The sequence below is a fragment of the Rhynchophorus ferrugineus genome, unplaced genomic scaffold, assembly GCF_030347505.1.
Source record: "Rhynchophorus ferrugineus isolate W39M unplaced genomic scaffold, kcgeb_rfMv2 rfM2, whole genome shotgun sequence".
NCBI lineage: Eukaryota > Metazoa > Arthropoda > Insecta > Coleoptera > Curculionidae > Rhynchophorus > Rhynchophorus ferrugineus.
In genome coordinates, this window is record NW_027472581.1 from 17,135,195 (window position 1) to 17,159,034 (window position 23,840).

The 23,840-nt window shown below is 32.3% G+C and overlaps 1 protein-coding gene across 1 annotated transcript in view; it reads left to right on the top strand.

The window, feature by feature from the left end:
- Positions 1-23,828, top strand: part of LOC143190010 (uncharacterized) — a 52,688-nt gene extending 28,860 nt beyond the window's left edge. The window contains exons 2-11 of the mRNA XM_076394057.1: positions 10,461-10,736; positions 10,793-11,053; positions 14,565-14,664; positions 14,743-15,032; positions 16,909-17,055; positions 17,114-19,184; positions 20,241-20,528; positions 21,059-21,353; positions 21,406-21,605; positions 23,501-23,828. Of these exons, the coding sequence (XP_076250172.1) occupies positions 10,461-10,736; positions 10,793-11,053; positions 14,565-14,664; positions 14,743-15,032; positions 16,909-17,055; positions 17,114-19,184; positions 20,241-20,528; positions 21,059-21,353; positions 21,406-21,605; positions 23,501-23,616 (4,044 nt within the window). The 3' untranslated portion in view covers positions 23,617-23,828. The remainder of the gene's footprint in view (positions 1-10,460; positions 10,737-10,792; positions 11,054-14,564; positions 14,665-14,742; positions 15,033-16,908; positions 17,056-17,113; positions 19,185-20,240; positions 20,529-21,058; positions 21,354-21,405; positions 21,606-23,500) is intronic.
- Positions 23,829-23,840: the final 12 nt, after the last annotated feature.

A 23,840-nucleotide genomic window follows, 5' to 3' on the forward strand; every position in this document is an offset into this window, starting at 1 on the left:
TGCATACGTTTTATAACCGAGCGACTTTGACAAGCTAGTTCGATTACACGTTCAAACATATCAGACAACATTGCGTCTCCTTTTAACTAGAATAAAATGATAAGGAAAATATTGTCTGATTCTAAAACAATTTTAGAAATTACGACAGGCAATACACTAAACATCTTGATGACGGACGTACAATAAAACTTGATTGAAAGCAATAAAGTAAAGTTACTTAAGATTCTGTATTTTAACTCTATTCATTCAAACTTTACAATCTAAACTAACATGGACAGTTATGCGCCATTTAATAGACAATGATTTGTTTTCTTGGATCAACTATCTTTTTATTTTCAACAATTATAGCTTTACCGTATAATTAATAATCGAATAACATATTTCTAAACATACAACAATCAATCAAGTTCACTTGTTCACTACATCTTGTTAACATTATTATATATATTATAATTTAAACCGTACCAACTATAATAGGTGGAAATATGAACATAATAGTTTACCTTTATGTTTGAATTGAATTGAAAAACTAAACGTACATAAAACAACAAACAATAGAAAGTCGTTGATTATATGAAAATCGTTTTATCCGATTACAGGAACAATTTTAATTTCCGTATATCGCATAATTCCTCAGTAGATTACATACTAAATTACGCTTCAGCTGGCTTTACGTTAAGTGCGTATCACTCAATCTCCGCATGTACTGTGTGAAAATATTACAAGATCTTTATTTACAAACAATAATACATTTTATGTTTTCCGTTCGAAATGTACCTTATAATTAATGTATCTTATCTCTGATTGTCAATGTCATTGTCAACAATAACATTATTATAATATTCTTCGTTACGAATATAAATATTAGAATATAAAGATTTCAACAATTAAAAATATCAAATATGATTAATATATATATATATATATATATAAATATATATATATATATATATATATATATATATATATATATATATATAAAATATATATATATAAAATCATAATAATAAAAACTTCTTAAAAATAATCTAAAATCTAAATTTTTAATCAAAATCTGTAAATACCACTACAATACATTGTTACTTGTTGCCGATTTTACAATTTGTCTTTACAATAACTTAAATCTATATATGTGTATATACGATTAGCAGAACACACACTCATTATATACATACACATATCACATATACAAATCTGCCCTATCTTAGACTCTGGTGTAATAGTATTTAAGTTTTAACGGTGCTGTTTTTTTATTAAATACACCTCACTAGACTACACTACATAAGATTAAATGATTTGATTCTTTTGAGTGTGTGTCCTGCTCTGGTGTTATCCAACATTTATATACAATATTTCGATATATATACATGAGAATGGAGTCCGTCTTCGTGACTCCTTGAAATTCTCTTGATATCCCGAGTGATAGTCGGTATCTGAAGATTTCGTTTTAAGTAAACAGTCCTGTAGTATCTGGGTCCACCTGCAATATTTCTCAAGACTTTGTTCTGGAAAACTTGTATTTTATTTATATTACTTTTCGCGGAACATCCACAAAATTGAATTCCGTAAGTCCATATAATTTCCAACACTCGCTTGTATGATAGCAATTCATTATGTGCTGATAAATATGACTTTTTCCAAATAACCATTACATGTTCTTATATTTTAATTTTAAAATTAAGTATTAACAAAATAATTATAATAGAAATAGGTGAAAACACAAAGTCTTCAAATCATCTTTATATCGGGATAGTTTGGTCTTATTCCTTACTAATTACCAACACTGTTATTTATCTAAACCATCAAGAATCAATTATTTTGTATAACTCTACAAACTTTCTGTTTTGAATCTTTACTCAACAGTTAAACGCAAAATTAAAAAAGAGTCCCGTTAAGGAAATATTTGCGGTCGTTGAAATGATCTTCAAAATAACGTTGAAAAAAAAAAGATAAACTAGTTTTAGAACCAAATCACATATTGAAAGTAGGTTAATGACCTAGATAACATATAACATATATAATATATAATTATTTATCAATCATTCTATATAATTTACGTTGCGTCAAAACAATTTATCATGACAAGACCATTGCCAAAAATACTCTCTCATTGGCCAACTACTCAAAAATAGAAAAACAATAGAAATTATAACAAACAAGTTTAAAATATTCACTTAACAGGTGGATTTTGTTTATCACAAGATAAATGAAATTTGACCAGACTATATATAATACATCTGTAATATGAAAACTTTCTTTTCAATTAAATAACGTTATCCTCAACATCATTATCTAATATTTAAACGTAATTTTAATTAAATTACCGCCAATTAAAAATAATATGTTACGTTTCAGTTTATATAGATTTCTAATAATATTACATATTTAATATGAAAGTAATTGACTCTCAATCGTATTTATGCTGATAAAACAAGAGGATTTGTAAAACATATAATAAATTTTAATTATTATGTTCAAATAGAACACCATAAGATATACTTGACTACTACATATTATTTATTATTTATTGCAATATGTTCTATAATAAGGAGTTTCGATTTTTTTAATTTAATTTAATTTGTTTATTTACAATCCATCAAGGAATATTTTCGTTCTGACAGTATTTGAATATCATCATTTAAAACATCTTTTTGTAGCACGTTATGCAAAAATTTACACTATCAGTATAATTTCTTTCAAGATTGATATATTCAGTTCAGCGCTCCTTTAATTATATATATTTGTAACTTTTTTATTGTTGTTTTCATTTGCGTTCAAAATAGACTTCATCTTCGGCAATCACTTCTTTATTTGATTTCTATTTATTCCAGAAGCGTTTCCTCTAGATTATTTGAGAGAATCCGGATTACCAAGTTAACTATACTGACGATTCTCATTCTTTCTCTCATCTGGACTAGCGCGGCAACACACTACACCTTATAAATCGGTTATGCAAACTAAATCTCCACTCCATTCTCTTCACTCAGCTGACTTATATGCTTTAACTCTTACCTATTTTACAATATATTGAAAATACCTTCCCTTCTCATCGCTGTGTAATCTAAACCCTCTATTATATAACTTGACGTCTTGTAGAGTGAGCAAGATAAATATAGTCTATTCAAAGTTTTTTTAGTAATGCGTCCTGGATATTTGTGACGTCGAAATATTACAATGTTGCCGCATCAACTCTGAGTTTTAATTGAATTTGGCTTTGACATACAAGAAAATTCTAATCTAAATAAAATAATTGAACAAAAATGTATATATTTTAACATTATAGTACAATATTACAGTAAAAAAACAGTATTATAGTAAAATTAATCACTGAATTATGTCTAATGCATTTACCATATCTAATAACCTAATGCTTATGTTTAATTTTGAACAATTACAATCATATCTGTGCACGCAAATGCTTCACGCCCTATAATACCATTTTCTACAGTTATATGCAAGTAATTATGTGCATACCTTTAGTTGTTTCCATTCTCATCACTCTGTGTCAGGAACTTCCAATATTATCACATATCCTAAAAGTTTCCTTCAATTACTTTTACTTTACGGCTCACTGTCCAATTCAATCACTAAACTGTTAATTTCTAATCTGTCTAAAATATGTTCACGATTCCATCATTTATCAATTACTTCCTTTGTATGTCTTATGGAGTTCATCCAAACCACAGGTATTATGGTTGACAATGCTTACTTCCACATATCCAAACAGTTTTTGATGGAACATCCTTCTCAATCAGCAATATATCTGCAATTAACTATCAATAATGACCAACAAAACCCAATTGAATGCTTTATTGTCTTTACATTTTTTTTGTTACTGTCTTGCCAAGAGTGCCACAATGAGCCATTTTGAAATATTCAAGTTTCGTATATTATTTTAGGCCTTTGATTGAATTCTTTTTAAGTTACTGTCTGGAAGTTCTATTAAACCTCTCCGAGGGCTATCTTAACACCATTCGACAAGATTCGTTACCCACTTTGTATGTATAAGGGTTTTCTTGGGTGAATTCTAACGTATTATTTTTCATTTTGTAAACGATGTTATTCACAGTACCCACAGTAATATTTAGCATGACAGCGACCCGCTAAAAAACATTTTGGATAAAATTGTAACCTATTAAAGCCGCAATCAATTTGTGACCCTGAATATCTATAGTTTTCGGCATTTTCAAACAATGTAATATGATATATTACGGAACGGCTTAAAATTTATCAAAATTATCAAAGGGCTAAAATAATGTTTGCCGGTTTATAACCTGTAGTAATTATAACTAGTATTTTGAACAATTTAGCGTACATCTGACAATCGGACGGCGACCATCTGTCAGACGTATGCAAAATTCTTGAGAGCAATTGTGATAAAGGTTTTAACTTTTACCTATAAATTATTGTGGTCGTATAATTAACTGTAGTTTTTAGATATACTATAATGTTAAAATAAATTATATTTGATAATATTTTTGATCAATTATTTAATTTAGAATAGAATTTTTTTGCATGTCAAAGCCAAACTGGATAAAACTCAGAGTTGATGCGGCAACATTGCAATGTTTCGACGTCACAAATATCCACGACGCATTACTAAAAAACTTTGAATAGACTATAGATTAATGTTTTTGAAAACTAATAAGACACGCTATATGTGTCAGAGCCATCTGATGGCATCCACCAACTGCTCCTTCTATGAGATAATCCTTGTAAATGCAGATTCGCCGTTAACATAAAGATAATGTTATAAATTACATTTTACTGACATGTCGATTTAAATAGAAAAAAAATCACATCGTGCAATATATAAAAACTGTTTTTCTGTTGGAACAGAACCGTTATTCTAAACATCCACACCTAATATATTCACCATATTGCCTTTTTAATGTCGCTTAAGTATACATATATTTAAAAAATACCGTTGATTCACCTGCGTTCTATATACATTCATTCGACATCACACCCAATCGTGATGTCATGATACTGCAATAACAACAATTCATCTGGTACGAAGAAGTATCTCTTGTATAATAAGGAAAAAAAAACATTTATGTAACCGGCAATCTGTTATTTTATACGTTACCTTGTTACCTTTCATAATTATTTTTATGTAAAATCTATCGGAAGGAATGTTGTTTTATATCACCCATGACCTTACAGAGACACGTATCAATTATTATTGTTTTCCTTGTAAGTTATATAACCTAGCGTATATATGTAAACTAAGTATCTTGAAGTATCTTGATATACAATACAGTTAGTTATTGTACAAGAAACGGTATAAAAATACCAATAATTCTAAAATATTACTGCAACATAATTCAAATTAATCCACGTTATGACGTGTTTCGCTGTTCAACATTTGCTGACTGACTGCTGTATATACATATATATATATATATACCCCTAATACCGCAGAAAAAGTACAAGCATTCAACAAGATTATACTGGAAAATACAGATCGATGGTAGATTACCAAAATGGGAAACATCTTGTTAGATGAAAATCAGAGCAGATTAGACTCAAAATCAAGAAGCTGTACTGGTTAATCGAGATATACTCCCAACTTAACCTGAAATCAAAGAGATTGGTTAATTAGTCAATCATTAAGCCAATTTGGACCTATTAGGTACAAATATGAGGTTGCACTGAAACTTCAAACCAACTAGTAATCCAAACCAAAGTTCTACGATTAATTGCCAATGCTTATCGCTACATAACTAACGAAGAGCTGCACGATGACTAAATCATATCAATTTGGAAGCAATAGCATAGATAGGATACTGGACTCCTCGATATTCTACGAAAATCGATTTTTTCCATAGAACTTAGCCCATGCTAAGTTAAATGTTACTGACCAAATAACCATTGCCACTACGATATGGGTGCTGATGTGTACTGTCTGGATAGAACTTCTACTTCTTCTTTGTGATAGTGTTTGTAGTGCTGTATTTGTGTTCATTTTTAAATTCTTATATACACTATTTATACTTTTAGGCCCCCTGTTTGTGTTATTAGTTTTATTTAATTATTAATTTCTAATTTTATATAGATACACTTTATGCCTGTCCCCTTCATATCAACACCGTACTATTGTATAGTCGCGAAATGACAACACCCATGTAACCCCCTTGTATCAACGCAATATGTTATATTTGTTCAAACGTATAACTCAGCTTATATGAAATACACGGAATGCCGAAGAATAGCGAAAATGAGTACCAACATCACGGAATCGTCATGTTGCCAGAAAGATTAGAACAAGTTGAAGTGAAAAAATGCTAAAATTCAATCTCTAATATACTATAAATAAAATAAATCTAGGTTACACCAAGTAACCACTTTCCATCACTCATAGTGTCAATAACACTCTGTCGGTAGCGTGGTTTTTAACCACTGTCGCTTATTAAAAGGTATTAAACTCCAAACCTCATTCGCCGTAAAGAGATCAAATATTAACCATAACGAGATCGAGAATGCGCGTAAAAAATAGTGAAAGTAGAAATCAATTTTCATATAATACTTAATTTATCTGCTAATTAGTTAATCGATGATAAGGCAGATAAAAAACAAATTATCTTTGGGGTCATCTACATATATTATATTAGTTTCTAAAAGTATAATATTTGCTATATTATTAAAAAACTTACTATCTAAAAAACAATTTTACTTAACTATGATTACATATAAAATTGTATAAATGTACCTTGTTTAATTTTTAATGAATGATAATTAAATTATTTCAAATAACAAAAGAAATGCAATTGATATTTAAATTTCCGAGTTGGCCGTGACATTTTTGACGTAATATTCAAAATAAAACGTCTAGGATTCGGTGATTCATTACATTTATGTACAGTGACTGGAAGTGATATTTAGTTATTAGTTATCAAATTGTCGTCGCTTTATTTTCAAGTTCCCATTAAACTAAACCGGATTAAAATATTTCACAAATAAAAAATGTCATTAAATGTAACAAAAAAAATACACGGTAGGAAATCTGTAACGTGAAATCAAGTGTTTCTTAATTTTTAGGTTTAATAAAAATTAAAATGTCATTTGTTTTCATAATTTTTGGGTAATATGGAATATTAAAATTATTCAGAATCAACTTGTAAATCAAAATTGTAAATCAAAATATAATTATAATTAAATTCTCTAAAATTTTTCCTGTATTATGGACCTCCTGAATGAATCTCTTATAGAAGGCTCTGAGGAAATGTTTTGGCAGGTGCAATTATTGGGTTGATTATTGAATATTTAGAGTTTCGGTGAATGGAGGTAAGACGAAATGAAACAGTGATGTTTATATTTTGTAACCGTTATTTATTGAAGTAATATAAAAATATGGAAAATACAAAATAGATAAAACGGATGGCAGCGGTGTTACCTGGCGACGAGGCTTGGACAGTCGATAGTGGTACGTCTAAACCAAACGATGGTCGGTTACTGCATGATCGAAATACCCTTCAATAACATCCCAGATAAACGTCTTGGGGTTGCCAGCTATTCGTTATCGTGTTCTAGTTGTCGCTGCTGGTACCCACCCCGTGTTCAACATCTGGGATTATATTTCTGAGTATTTTGTAGACCGTTATTCCACGATGTAAAATTTGACATGCCTCAAGGTCGCTACAAATATATTAAAGTGGTCATATAGAAATAGAAAAGGTATCTCATTTTGATTGGTCCTTGATTTCACGTGACTTGCCAGCATTACCCTATGATTATAAGTACAAAAACAAAAATTAATTAAAAATGGTTAAAAGTTCAATACTCCAGGCAATATAGTCAAAATATTCGTCTATAATACCTTTCCTCTTTTTCATATGTCATTAGTGGCATCAATTTTATGGGGTCTAATAGATCTATTATCTTCCAGATTTGTTATACTGATATTTCCCTTTTAGTGTTGTTTTTTTGTTCTTTGGCGTAAAAATATAATGAATGTACTTTTTAAAAATGTCTCTCAAAATAACTCATATGTTATTATTAATGCAAAATATTTGAAATAAATAGAAGAGATAGCTGATCTACAAAAAGTATAATGAAACAATCTTGATGGAGTCGTTGCTTGGCGGGCTCCAATTACTTCATTGCTTCTATACAATCTATGAATATGAAACTACTTACTAGAGAATGTAGAGAGAGGTTGCACGTTGTCTCTTCTTTTAGAAGTGTTGCCAAATAGTCTAAAATATAGGCCAATGTGCAACGTTCAATTTTTATTTTCCTCATAGTAAAGTTCTCTGGAACTGAAAATATATAGTCAACTGGTGATTTTTCATCCTCTAGTGATATATCTCCCGTTAAAAACGAATTGAAATTATCTAAAGCGCCGTCGTGTTCATCTTCTTCACAATTTTCTCCGGGAGAATGATATGAAAAAATTAAGTTCATGAGTGCTTTAAATGATTTTTCAAACATACTTGCTGAATATATTTCTGGCTCCATGTGCTCTAATTTATCTAAAAAAATCTCAAAACAATCTTAGTTAATAATCAATAATAATATTCAATTAATAATTTAGTAACAATCAATGTAACACAGAAAATATGCACAACGTAAAATGAAGATCGCCTAATATTTTATGGCGTCCAAAATGGCTCCAAACACTTAAAATAAAACCACTTGCAACACAAATTTAAAAATGATTGCGTTTGCATTATTTCATGTTTTTGAGACAGCGGTTCTAACAATTTAAATTAGCCAATCATAGCGCTACCTCTCATTGGGTCTTACAAAATATTTCTCCAAGGTCGCCTATACAGTCGCATATCCATGTCTATCCAATAAAACAGCCAATGCGCTTCATCAAATTTTATGACGCAAGCAGGCCGCATTATCTTTACCGATTTGTAACCTCTGATTATCATCACTGATGTTTTAAAGAATTTTGCAGACATTTGACAACATGGTTAACCAGTACGAATACAAATTAATTTTTATACACGATTCGGTTACATGTTCCGACGCATCAGAAAATATTAGGTTAGATTTAAATGGAAAAATCTGCTCCGAGTTTCAATTATTTCATCAATGACGTGCCTTGGCTCTTTTATTAGAAGGACTAACAGGTCAATTGAAAAGTCCCAGGTAACACATAGATGGCGCTACTAGAATTAAATCCATATGTTTTGTAGTTAGCCCTAACTCATAAAAGATGCGTCTATAAATATGACAGCTGTCGGATCATTAGTTTGTAAATTATAGCATTTTGAGTGAAGCAACTTTTGCTATTGTGAAAAAAATTGATAAAAAGAAATTTCGCGTGTTGATAAACTATTGTTTTTGAAGAGAAAAAATACAGTTGAAGCAAAAACTTGGCTTGAGGCCGAGTTTCCGGACACTGCCGCAGGAAAATCAACCATCAAGGATTGGTATTTTAAGTTTAGACGTGGTGATATGAGTTGTTACCGACGAAAACATTTTAAAAATCCACAAAATGATTTTGAATGACAGTAAATTGAAATTGAATGAAATAGGAGACACTACACTACAAAGATATCAATTGAACGTGTATATCATATCATTCACGAATATTTGAGTATGGGAAAGCTCTGTACCAAGTGGGTGCCGCGCAACTTCATTTTTGATCAAAAACAACGACTACTTGATGATTCGGAGCAATGTTTGAAGATGATCAAGCGTAATAAACCCGAGTTTTTGCGTTGATATGTGACAATGGCTCCATCATGTCACTCCAAAGTCCAATCTACAGTCATCCGAGTGGACTGCACACGATGAACCCGCTCCAAAGCGTGGAAAAACTGGCAAGATTATGGCGTCTGTATTTTGGGCTGAGCATGGAATAATTTTCATTGACTATCTTGAAAAAGGAAGGACCATCAACAGCGATTATTACATAACGTTTGGACCGTTAAAAGGACAAAATCGCCGAAAAACGACCGCATTTAAAAAAAAAGGAAACTGCTGGTTCGTCAAAACAATTCACCGTGTCACAAGTTAGTGAAAACAATGGCAAAAATCCATGAATTGGGCTTCGAATTGCTTCCTCATCCACCGTATTCTCCAGATCTCGCCACCAGTGACTATTTCCTGTTCTCAGATATCAAAAGACTGCTCGCTGGGAAGAAATTTTCGTCGAATGAAGAGGTGATCCACGAAACTGAGGCCTATTATAAAGCAAAGGCAAATAGTACTACAAAAATGGTATCGAAAAGTTGGAGCATCACTATAATCATTGTATCACCCTTGAAGGGAATTATGTTGAATAAAAAAAAACTCATTTTGCCAAAAAAATGTGTTTTACTATTCTAGGCCGGTGACTTTTCAATTGACCTTGTATGGTATTAATCAAAGGTTATTAACGTTGAATAATGTCAGTTAAACTGAAGCAATTTAGAAAATCTTATCTATTTAAGATGAGTATATAATTTTCTATTTTATGTTTAAATTACTGAATGAATCTTTAATACCAATTTTATTTACAGATGAATCTTATCAGACTACTCTTTGGGATACTAGGATTACTACTAGCAGATGTAACCTCGCTGAAGTATGTCCCTTGCACGGAAATATCACCCGAACTCCGATTTCCTTGTACGTGTGCTCTAGGACCTACCGAAGATGTTTTGGATGGCAATCCCTCGCTCTCGATCAACTGCGACAAGATAGTGTTTCCCTACGACGCATTTATAATTCCTTACGGGGCGCCCGTCATATCGTTCAGCCAGAAATGGGCCGGTTACCAGTCCTTACCAAATCAAGTAAGTTTTTTTTTGTTTTTAAATTACGTTTAGTCTAAATACAGTACATTTCCTAGTTATTTGGGTCGAGCTTGCCTTTACGCAACATCGATTTATCGGGAAATTCGCTAAGGAAGCTTACCGAACGCATGTTACAAGGCGTCTCCGCTACGTTGGCTGAACTAAAGCTGGCCGACAATTTGCTCGGCGACACGTTAAATCCTATATTCTCCACTAGCGAATTTAAAGGACTCAAACACATGCAGTTGTTGGACTTGAGGGGAAACGGAATCAAAGCCATCGAAGAGGGCATTTTGGAAGAATGCGACAATTTGCAGGTTAGTTCGAAGATCTTCAGAAATCTGAGTTATTAGTTGTGTGAAAAAGTTACTAGAGTCTTATTCTCGAATGTTCCGGGCATGCGCATAAGAATTTTAATTTGCGACGTTGTCAGTTCTTGTATATTACGTATATTTGAAGAATATAATATAACATACAGTCTATCCAAAGTTTCTGTCATAATATACGTCATCTAAATTTATTACCTAAAAACGTCGCGATGTTGCCGCATCTACTCTGAGTTTTATTTTAGCTTTGACATATAACGAAACAGAATACTGAAACAAAAATATTATCAAATATAATTTATTTTAACATTATAGTACATCTAATGTATATATTATCGAAGGACTTAAATTATGGTTAATTATTCAGCCACAATAGATTATAGGTTAGAGTTGTTTTATTATATTTACACTGAACTATTTTCCACACCACTCATGCGGTAGAGTTCTAGGCGCGTTTTTCTGTGTAGTGGTACCCCCTGGAGGCTTAATCCGCCTAACTAACAATTATATATCCAAGTAATGTATTTTACTCTCATTAGAGAGCATATTTACCTTTAAACGTTTAGTTCGTGTTTCCTTGTCAAGGCATTTTGATATCACTGTATTTTTTTTGTGTCTTCTGTCACTACCTGTGTACATCATTCTTGATAAAATGAATTACTGAATTCTCCCTAATGTATTTATCATATCAACAGTTAGTATTCATTCTCTTCTCATATATTCTAACTTAATGCTCATCGATAATTCTGAACAATTACACAAACATCTACGCACATAAATCGTTCACACTCTGCAATACAACTTCCTACAGTTATCGTATATTAATTATATACTCACATTTGGTTGTTTCTACTCTCATCACCCTGTCCAATCTAACATTTATTCGCAATTTCATCTTTTGTCAATTTCTTCTTCAATGTATATGATCGAGTTCATCCAAACCAAAGGTGTTATTAACTATTGCTTTTTCCAGCACAACGAACGATATTGTGACAAATAAAACTTAAGCAATTGTTATTCCAACGTTTACCTATTTCTATCAACTTTTGTTGCTTAACACTATTTTTATTATCATCTTGCCATGAGTAACCCAATGTCCCATTCTGAAATATCCATGACTCACCTAAATACACAAATTGAAATAATAAGTAAGCCTTGATTTTACTATATGGTTTTAAAAATTGTATTATTTTAAAAGCAGTGCCTGAAAGTTCCATTAGACCTATTTGTTAAAGAAGAAGTTAAAGCAGTTAAAGCTATTTGTGGGTTATTTTTACACCATTTAAATCCTATATTACCTAACAGTGTATAAAGGGATGTTCTACATGCTTCAAATACCATATCTTCTAGCTCCAAGCTGTCTATAGATACTTTCCAGAGAGTTTCCAGAAACAAATGTATTAAATTATATTAATATTGAATAAACTACTCACTGGTTTTATACATTTCATATATTTGATCTCTGATAGACCTAACAATAAGCTGATTTTGATTCGTCACCCGCTTCGTATGAGGATCGTTTGTTTTTTTTTCGGTGAATCCAAGATTATATTTTTAATTTTTTTGAATATTTTAATGACCGTGGCCATACTAATATTAATTGTAGCTGGAACACGTTAAAAATATTTTCAATAAAAACCGCAACAACTTAATATCTAACAGAGTAAAAATAAGCAGCAATTTGAAATTTATCAAAATAATCAATACGTTAAAACAACGTTTGACGGTTTATAACCTCTTATCACTATTGTTTTGAAGAATTTTGCATACGTTTGACAACCGGGCGACAAGCTAGTTCGATTACATGTTCGAACTTATCAAACTGCGTTATAACTAGCGTTGGGAACTATCGACTGAAAACAGTCGAAACAATCGATAGTCGCAAAACAGTCGAAACAGTCGATGGTCAAGAAATAACAGTCATATGCGCGGTTCGACTGTTTTTATTCGTGATGTCAGACGAAGATGTACGAATTCTTGTGTGTATAAATTGTGAGATAGAAAAGAACGGAGATAAATGGTTGAAGCAGTTAATTTTAAATGTGTTTTATTTTCCAAGGGTAGTATAACCGAGACAGAGACGTATATATATTCATTCACCAGATATCTTTAAAAAAGAGAAGGAAAAAATATTACTAATTTCTATTAACATGTAATAAATAATATAATTTTAAAGGAAGTAGGATTACTTTTATACTGAATGTTCCGTGGATTTGTAAAAAGGAATGGAATAATAACACCACAAATGTTTTATCGTGTTTTAATATATTAATTGCTATTTTTAAATAACATAGTATAATAAATATAAATAGTACAATACAACTTAAACAAAATCTAAAAACTAAAGATGTATAATAACCATAAATACTAAATAAAAATTAAACATATACCTAATCATAGAAAAAAACTAATTCATAACATAATTAAAAATGATCGATTTTGGCACCGAAGACAAAAGGCGCTGTGGACACCGAAAGCAAATTTGAAGACAAGAATTTGAAGGTATTACTCATGAAACCATCAATGGAGATCGCACTCGATTACCTCTAATGCGCACCACAGCGCGAAAAATGGCCGGAATGCGAGCAAAGACACAATAATATTATTCTTCAGCAGACCAACGCTCGATCACGTATTACAAAACCGGTGAAAACATACTTGGAAACATTATTCGGATTAATAATTAAATTGCTTGATATTTCATAATAATGCTTCAAATTTAAAAACTATCCTTTATTTTATAGGTTTTAATTTATAGACCCAATGTCATAGTTAAAAAAGAGACAAAATGCTGGATGATGTATCGGAACATGTAAACGAATCGACTGTTATATAAAATTCAATTTGTATTGATACTGGTCGACCCCATTGTCAAATGTCTACAAAATTCTTCTAAACTTTAGTAATAATAATTAGAGGTTAGAAACCGTCAAACATTGTAAACCAAAATTCTAAGTAGATGCGACAACTTTGCGACGTGCTAACGTCATAAATTTTGATGACGTACATTGACTATTCTATTGGATAGACTATAAAATATAATGAGCTAACCATGGAATTGAATCAAATTTACTGGATTGCTTGTAAATGACAGCGTCACAAACTGAGGCGGAAAGATATTTTTAAAATATTTCAATATAATAAAAATTAAAATATTCAAAATTATTTCAATTTTTTTAAATCAAATTAGACCGAATTTTTGTTCCATTGTTCAATTATAGTCCAGAGTTTTCTGAAACATAAAATATTAACAACATTATTATTAGCTGCCTAAACTTATTGAACAACGTATTATATTTCTAAACAAATTATGATGATAAAGATTTACTTCAATAAAACACAATTTGAAGCATGTAGATTACTTTTTCATATACTTATATTAATATTGCACATTCTTAATTACTAAGTTATTTTATTCATATAAGTATTTACTACAACTTGTTTCCAATATTTCTGTTTTACATAAACATAATTTTTCATTTTTTATTAAAATTCGTTGCAGGAACTGTATTTAGATAAAAACAATTTTATCGCTATACCGAATACATCTCTTAATGGACCCAAATCCTTGAAAATTCTATCTCTTAGTGGAAACGAGATAGGTAAGATGAAACAAAACATATTTTAACTTGCGTTACAACGTTGAATTTTCTCACGTTTTCATAATTATTTATTTCCAGACAGCATCAAATTAAAATCCTTTATCGCGCAACCGAACTTGGAAACAATCGACCTCAGTAACAATTTAATAACGATCATCGAGAGCGGCGCCTTCTCCAATTTAGACAAAGTGCGAATATTGAGACTAGCGAAAAACCGCTTGTCGAAATTCAACAGCGATGTCTTTTACGGTGCCGAAAGTTTGACAAGACTGGATTTGTCCGAGAACTTTATTACCGACTTTCCGACGGTAGCATTAAAGACGTTTGGGAATCTAAGATTTTTGAATTTATCTTCGAATTTAATTCAGGTATGTTAATTTATTTTTTTTTAAATTTTAGGCTTAATGTGACATTTGTATAATAATTTAATTTAACATATATATATGATTCATTAAACATATTTCTTTAGTGCAAGTTATAAAAAAATTGAAATGATTTCGTGAAATTATTATGTATTTGTTAACGTTTAAGGTAAGAAAATCATCATTTTAATCATATTATATTCGTTATTATTACTTCAACTGATTATTATTTTTTAAATGAGAGTTTATTGTATTCCGTACTAGAATTATTAATAATCCTTAATCATACGTCAAATATAGTGACAATGACGGCTAGCTGTCGTCAGTGGCAAAAACCTTAGGATCTATGAATTCTATGAGAAAATTTATCGTTTCTTTACAAAACATCCGTTTGCGTGAAATGTTCATTCCTGAAAGAAAATACTCTGTGTATCTTACGCCTTTCGGGCCTATTATTTTGAATGGAATTCTGTATCTACGTCTAATACTGATTATCATCGTGCATTATCATTTAAAATCAGTATATGTTTGACTTTTAGTGGGAATAGTCCGAATCACTACATAGTATAAAACAAAGTCGCCTTTTCTGTCCCTATATCCCTATGTGCGCTTAAATCTTTAAAACTACGCAACGGATTTTGATGCGGTTTTTTTCAATAGATAGAGTGATTCAAGAGGAAGGTTTATATGTATAATACATGCATAATATATTAAGGCAACATTGCTAATTTTAGAGGTTTCTAACGTGATGTCGTAAATTAACCTATTTTTTAGGCTTATTTAGCAATTAGCAAAAACGCTGCCTAACCCTACGACTTAGATCAAATTAATGTACTACAGTATTGTACACCATAAAAAGGTCTACAAAAAAGTCCGCGATGGTATATGTTTATCTTTTAGGGATAACCCACATTAACCATTTTTATTGTTTACTTTTTACGTGAGAAAATGGCTTATTTACGAAGCTATTTTAAGCAATACGGCATTAATCCTTATCGAATTAAGTACCTTAAATACAGTGTGCAATTAATATAGATCAATATGGTTCCTTACAGCATGTAAATTAAACAAATATTTTCGGAGATATTACAAATTTAAAATTTGCGTTTAAAAATGTGTAATGTAATAAAAATTGTATGAATTTAGATATTCCAAAGATAGCAGGAAATCTTCATAGTAAGTATAGGGGAAGAGGAATTGTTTTACTCCAAATTTAATGCGTGCAGGCCAAGGGCAGTAATGAATGAACCAAAAATACTGGATCGATTTTAATCATGTTTTCATTGAGTGACATAGGCATATATATTTTATGCCCGTGCAAAGTCGGAGCGGGCCGCTATGTTTTTATATACAACGTTCATATTTTTTCTGTAGTGTATTTAATTTAGTATCAGCATTGCACCCGTGCGAAGCCGGGGCGGGTCGCTAGTACAATATATAATTATGTCAAAAAATACGATTAACGATTTTTGTTTGCGTTAAATATGTCAGTTTACTGTGAAAAAAAGTGGTGTATCTTATTTTTATACATTTTAAAGTAATTAGTCAAATGCAACAAGCAAACAGTGATGTTTTACGTTTTATGAGAGAGACGAGTGTTTTTTTTGTACTATAGCTAATGGCTGTAACATAATAATTTTCAAATAATGTGTAATACAAAGAATTGAGTTATTCGAGAGTGCGTGAATGATTTACTTACTATTGTACGTGTTATTTTATAATTACTCTATATTTTTTAATAGAAAAATACAGGTGATTGTTTCTTCTTACAAATATGTGTATTATTGAAAATATTAGAGTATTGGAATAGTCGTTGAATTGTAAAATAAGATCACTTGGTAATATAATAAATTTAATGTTTTTGTTATGGATTTATTTTCAGAATTTAGAAAACACTAACCTGATTTTCCTAGCCAATCTTCACGATCTTGATTTGAGCAGAAATACTTTGGCTAACATAGTACCCGGAACATTTTTAGGACTAAAACAATTAAGACGACTGGAACTGAGTGTAAATTCTTTAAGAACGGTACATTTTTTCTCCGTCAGTTGTGACAATTATTTATCAATTTATCTTTATGTCTCAGATTGAAGATGATGCGTTTGAAGGCTTGGAAAATTTGGAGTACCTGAATCTAAAGGACAACAATATTTTACTGATACCCGCTTCAGCTTTGGGTCGTTTACCTCGCCTGACATCGCTTCAAATGGACTACAACAGAATCGCGGCTCTGTCCGGTGATATCCTGCGCTCCCTAGCCGATAAAGTCACGCATCTTATTATCTCAACCAATGTCGTTCGGGAACTACCCGCCGCATCGTTCCAATACTTCAAAACCCTCATCCAGCTGGACCTGAGGAGGAATTTAATTGCAAGTTTAAATTCGGATTCTTTTGTCGGGCTCGAGGAGACGCTTCAAGAACTGTATCTTTCTCAGAATCGGATAATGTCGCTTTCGAGTAACACGTTGGCCTTGCACAAGTTGAGGAAGCTGGATCTGAGCGATAATCACCTCACCGAACTGCCGGTGACGTCGTTCAACTCGCTATATTCGTTGGTCCACCTAAATTTAAGTAACAACATTCATTTGTCGAACGTACCCGATGCCATGCTGCACGAACTGGTAAAGCTGGAAGTCCTGGACATGAGTTTTTGCGGGTTGAAGTCGGTCTCGGGGGACTTTTTCATGAAATCTAACTCGATGAAGGAGATTTACCTGAAACACAATTCCATATCAGAGATAATGGATAACTCGTTCGTCAACATGCCTAATTTGACCGTCATCGATTTATCGTACAACAATATCAGCAGCATTAAGCAGGCGGCGTTCGCTTTCGTCATGAACATCAAGGTGCTTAACTTAAGGGGCAACCAACTGTCCTCATTCAAAGGGGAGTATTTCAACACGGGTACCAGCTTGGAGATACTCGATATATCCGATAACCAGTTGAGTTACCTGTTCCCGTCGTCGTTCAGAATCCATCCGAGACTGAGGCAGATCATCGCCGGTAAGAATAAGTTCAACTTCTTCCCCGCGGAGCTGATCACGAACCTACAGTTCTTGGAACACATCGACCTGTCGTTCAACGAACTGAAGACGATCGACGAGCTAGATTTTGCCCGGCTTCCGAGATTGAGGTCCCTGATCCTCTCCGACAACAGCCTGGAGCAAATCAGCGAGATGGCTTTCCACAACAGCACCCAGCTTCAAGTACTCGATTTGAGCAACAACAAGCTGGAGAGACTCGGCGAACGGTTATTCGAGGGTCTAATCAGGTTGCAGGTGCTGGATCTGGACAATAACAAGTTGAGCGATCTGCCTGAGAACGTATTCGAGAGAGCCCGTCTGCAAATGCTCGAGAACATCAGGTTAAGCCGGAACAAGTTCGACGGTCCGCCTTTAAAGGCGCTCCAGAAGCAATATTTCTTCCTGAATTCGGTCGATCTCTCCCACAACAATATCGAAGACATTCCCCCAGAGGACGGCATCATGGTAAACATCAAGAACTTGGATCTGTCCTACAACCCGTTGTCCCAACAAGCGATATCGAACATTTTGAGCGAGCCGAAAACCGTGAGGATGCTGAATCTGGCTGGTACGGGGGTCGGGGAGGTTCCCCGCCTGGAGACGCCGTTCTTAAAGAAGCTGAATCTGTCGAACAACAACATCTCTTCGCTGATGGAGAAGATATTCGAACGGACGACCTTGTTGGAAGAGCTGGATCTATCTGGGAACGAGATCAGCAGCATATCTGGGTATTCTGCCATATGGGCCTTCCTTCGCAATTTAAGGTCGCTCAACATCTCAGACAATCCAATCGAAGCTATATCCAACGACGACTTCGTCGGGCTGAATAAATTACGACAGTTCAGTCTGCATTCGCTGGATCGATGCAGTAAAATCGAGAAGAGCGCTTTCAAGGCCCTGCCGAATCTGATCGAGCTAAATATGTACGACTATCCGAAACTGGGGTATTTAGACGTAAACGGTCTACTCCAGACGATGCCTCTGCTGGAGAAACTCAATATTGAAACCAAAGACGCGGCTGTCGGTAAGGATCAGTTGCAGTCCGTGTTGCATCCGAGATTAAAAGAGTTGGGCATCAGAGGTGCCAGGTTAAGGAGCATCTCCTCCGGAACACTATCGGGCATTAAAGGTGAGTCAGATTTGCGATCATTTTTTTAATTTAAAAATAATATATTCTAACTAGTGATCGCCCCGTGTTCTAAATTTAGCCACAATTATTTATTTAATCATGTATCACTCATTACACGGTAAAACGAATCATTTTAAAATAATATGTTACTAAAACATGTTTTCACAGTATTTTCAATATAAGATCAGAAATGTATTTGATATATAATATTAATTAAAATAATAAATGTGTTAACATATAGTAAAATAACTATCTCAAGAATTAACACTAACTAAACTTTTTTAAATGACATTTAAATCTTTTAAATCCCTTTTCCATTCCTTAGACTAATTTCCATTAAGTTTCAATAATCAACAAAGTATTAATAAGTTTAAACTACTTCACCACTGAACATTATAACAAAGCATCATAAGTAAGATTATTTTCAGAACTACAACTTCAAAACATCAAATATATATCTTATTGCATTAATCATTAAACCCCTTAATATTTATCAATGCTTAAAAATGTTTATAAATTTACTGTTAATAATTCATAATTTCTTCTATTTGTCGTGTGTTCGTGTATCTATGCAAATTACTTCATTTATGTATTCATATAATCTCTATATGTTATTCATATTTCTCACCTAAAATATATATTACAAAAACAACAAATACAGCGGGCTGATTAAAAGAATATTTTTACCTAAATTTTTAAATAAAAGTAATAAAGAAAAGTTTTGAAAATGTCGGATTTATACTATTTATACTATTTTCGTATCCCCTTTATCAGTTAAATACTATTTCTAAATATATAGTCTCTCCAATAATACAGCCAATGCACATCACAAATGGCGCCGATTATTCAGCCATATGCAATTTGTAAAAATGTAAAATTTTAAACTCAGAGCAGATTTATTCCTCTCAGTATACCCTAGTTAAAAAGAGACAGAATAATGTCCGAATGTTGGCTGGAGCCATCTAGAAATAGCCACTACTGATATCGCTGATCAAAATATGTGCAAGCGGCGCCATACTAGAATGAATTAAAATGAACTTTTTTATCAATTTTCAGGTCCTGATGTCATTATTCGACTTATAAACACGTCAATCACGTCACTACCACCAGCTCTATTTTTCCCCGTGCCCAGATCATCTAAAGCTACATTAGATGTGACTGGCAATCAGCTAACTACACTCAGTACACAACTGTTAGCTACGTTAGAAGATAGACGAGGAGATCTGAAACTAGTAGGCCTGGAAACGAACCCGATCGTGTGCGACTGCAATTCGAGAGCACTGAGAAGATGGTTACCGTCTCATATGGCCACGGTGAGATGCGCTGGACCGCCATATTTGTCAGGTAAAATTGAAATGTTGATGTATTTTGTTTATCAATATAAAATTAAATTGGCCATGTTCACGTTTGATGTAACGTGAAATTGACGATCAAGTTTGACTGAAATGTCAAAATTGCACAATCGAATCAACTAATAACATCATTCAAACGTATCGGATTGAAAAATAACATTAAAATTAAACAAAAATGCAAATAATTTAATATCGCTGTAGTAATCTGAGGATCATAGACAATGAACATCGTGACACATTTCTCAAAAATTGTCTATAAAGGTTATTCAAAGTCAATGTTATTGCAGTTTATGAAATTCAAGTGAATAGTGTTTGAGATTAAATCACCGAGAAAGGTACAGGTTTGAGAAACATTTCCTATCGCCTGAAGCTTTTAAAATTATAGAGGGGGGAAATGGTTTAAGTGTATTACTATAGAGTTTATTATTTTGAACATATTTAAGTTAAAAGTCAGAAAACTAGTATCATTTTTTTCTATTCTCGATAATCGTTGTTTAACCTAAATAATTTTCATAATCACAGGAAAACTGTTGGTCGAAATCGGTGACGATGAGCTAACCTGCGATCCTAGTAAAATGACGTTCCCTACCTCCACACAGTCCACAACGCTGACCGGCTCGACTCGATTGCAAAAAAAGACTACGGAACCGGATATAATTTGGTCCATGCCGCCAGCAACCGAAAAACCCCAACCGAAGATCAAAACAGCTTCCACCGGCCCATCTACGTTAAATAACGACGATACTTTAATAATCGGTATCGTCGGTGGAGTTGTAGCCTTTATAGCGATCCTTATTATAATCATCTGTATTATAAGGTCAGTCGAGTTATTTTATATATGACTTCGTGTAGTGATACGTTTTCTGTAGGTTAAGAATGAGTGCTAATCAGTATCGAAGCCCTGTCAGCGCTGGTTCCATAGTAGCACCTGGCATGGTTGGATCAGGTAGCAGTTGCGCGTGTAGCGTAAAAGGTGCGCCACAAGGATCAGCGTCTCCAGCTACTGCTCTATACGCCATTCCTCCGAGTTATGCTGCGACGTTGCCCCATAAGATGCAAATGCCTCAAGGTACATATAATCCGTTAAATATAATTAGTTCAATGGAAGCGATCAACCTGCGTATTGTGTATAAATTAAATTTTCCACAAAAACTATCAGCGTAGAAAAGTTTTTTTTGATAACATCTTTATTAGATATTCTTAGTACAATCTTAATTATAAATTAATTTATTACTACATTTCATTTGTACTTGGATTCATTCACAAGCAAGACGAGTGTGAGATAAATACATCAATATGTATTCCTCAATTTTGAAATTATAATAACTTGAGCTATAGTTTACACTAAAGGTATACACTTTTTATAAGTTCGTACGGTTTGGTTCGCTTCAATCTTCTGATATCTAGCGCATTGTCAAGTAGTTGTATTGCTTCCACATTAGTATACTTTAGTAATCTTCTTTCGTGTTTTAAGGCGAAATCTTGGTTAATTTCGCAAATCCATTTGATTTCCAGGTCGTGCAGTTCTTCCATGGTTACGTAGCGATAGGCATTAGTAATTAATCGAAAAATTTTGTTTTGACAACGTTGGATGACTAATTGATTTGAATTTTTAGTGCAACCACATATGTCCAAATTGGCTTTATAATTGCCTGATAAATCAATCTCTTTGATTTTAGATCAAGTTGCGAGTATCTTCCGACTAACCAGTATCATTGTTTTATTTTGGTTCTAATGTGTTTTGCTTTTTGTCTAACATGATGTTGGTGTGGAAAAGTATTAAAGTTTGGATAAAAAATATTCTATAAAAGTACTAAGCAAATTATTGAAATATTAATTTACTATCGTGTACATTTATCAGAAATAACACAAAAACACGGACAGAAAAATTTTTGGAACAGGGGAGAACAAATAGAACAAAATAGAACAAAGTTATATAATCAAGAAAAAAACACAGAAAATAGAAAATAATTAAAATAACTAATAAGATAATGACGAGAAACTCTAAAAAAACTTTCACTTCTTTTAGCATCAATATACTTTTAGTATATAGTATTTTACTGTCTTTTCGTATTTACTAACACCCAAATTAACAACAACGTCTCAAGTATTAATCAAAGTGTGGCTTCGAAAACATTTTGTTCGCCAAATACGACTATCTCGGTTTCATGAGAACGATTATTTTCAGACTGAAGAAGACTCCAGGCAAATAAAGCAAATATGTCATTTTTTTTAAATATAATTACATATACGATCGTGTTTTTCCATGTTTACGATTTAGTTAAACTCAATTTCACTGTTAAGTTGAATTAATGTAATAAAAGTTATTTGTTATATAATAAAAATATCGTGCCTATTTCGTGGGTTTCTTCTCAAGTAATCCACAGGCGGCGTAACAAACACGAAAGGCGCTAGAAAAGAAAGTAGCGGTGGCTTAAATCGTCCTAAAGAGGGTAACTATGCTGCTACCGTCTTTAATATACCGATGACCTCAAAAATTGCTATCAAGTTCATCATATAATCATACTCATCATTACATTTGTTGGAATATTGATAATGCAAATGCAAACTTACATCAAAATAAGCCTACTAGTTTATTGAAACAAATTAATTACAAACATTCAACGATTTGTAATAACTAGATTTGCGATAAGATGCGAAATGTTATTCCAATATAGATACATTTACACATATTGTATTAAACTATATTTTGAATTCTTCATAAATACACAAAATTGTTTCTTTACCCAATCATATTTTCAATGAAACTAACTGTGTACTCAGTTTATTCATTTCACATTTAAAATGGACGTCGATGTCATATATAACTCATGTACAAAAGTAATAAATATTCAAAGAATAAACACTCAGTAATATGAAATTGAACAATAGAAAAAAAGAGCAATCAATTCTTTATATATTTTAAAGACTAATAATAGTAACACTAATTCTCTTTTGTTGTAGGCGCAATAAGAGTACCCGCTTATTCGACTATGGGTAGAGGTCCTTACTACCAACAGTCCAACGTTCAACCATACTTCATAGCCGCTTATCCATCTGATGAGAAAATTTACCGATAGTTCTTTTAAGTGTTACGATAGATTGAATAGACTACGTTGGACCATATTGGTCTCTGTAAACGATTGTTTAAGATTATATGTTGATTTTTACATATCTGAATAATATTGTAAATAAGCATATTTATTAACTTAATCTTAAGTACAAATGTTGAGCAGGATTATTGTAAGTTTGTTAAAATGCCATATATGAATATATGCTCAAATTTGTTTTACTTTATGTGGTT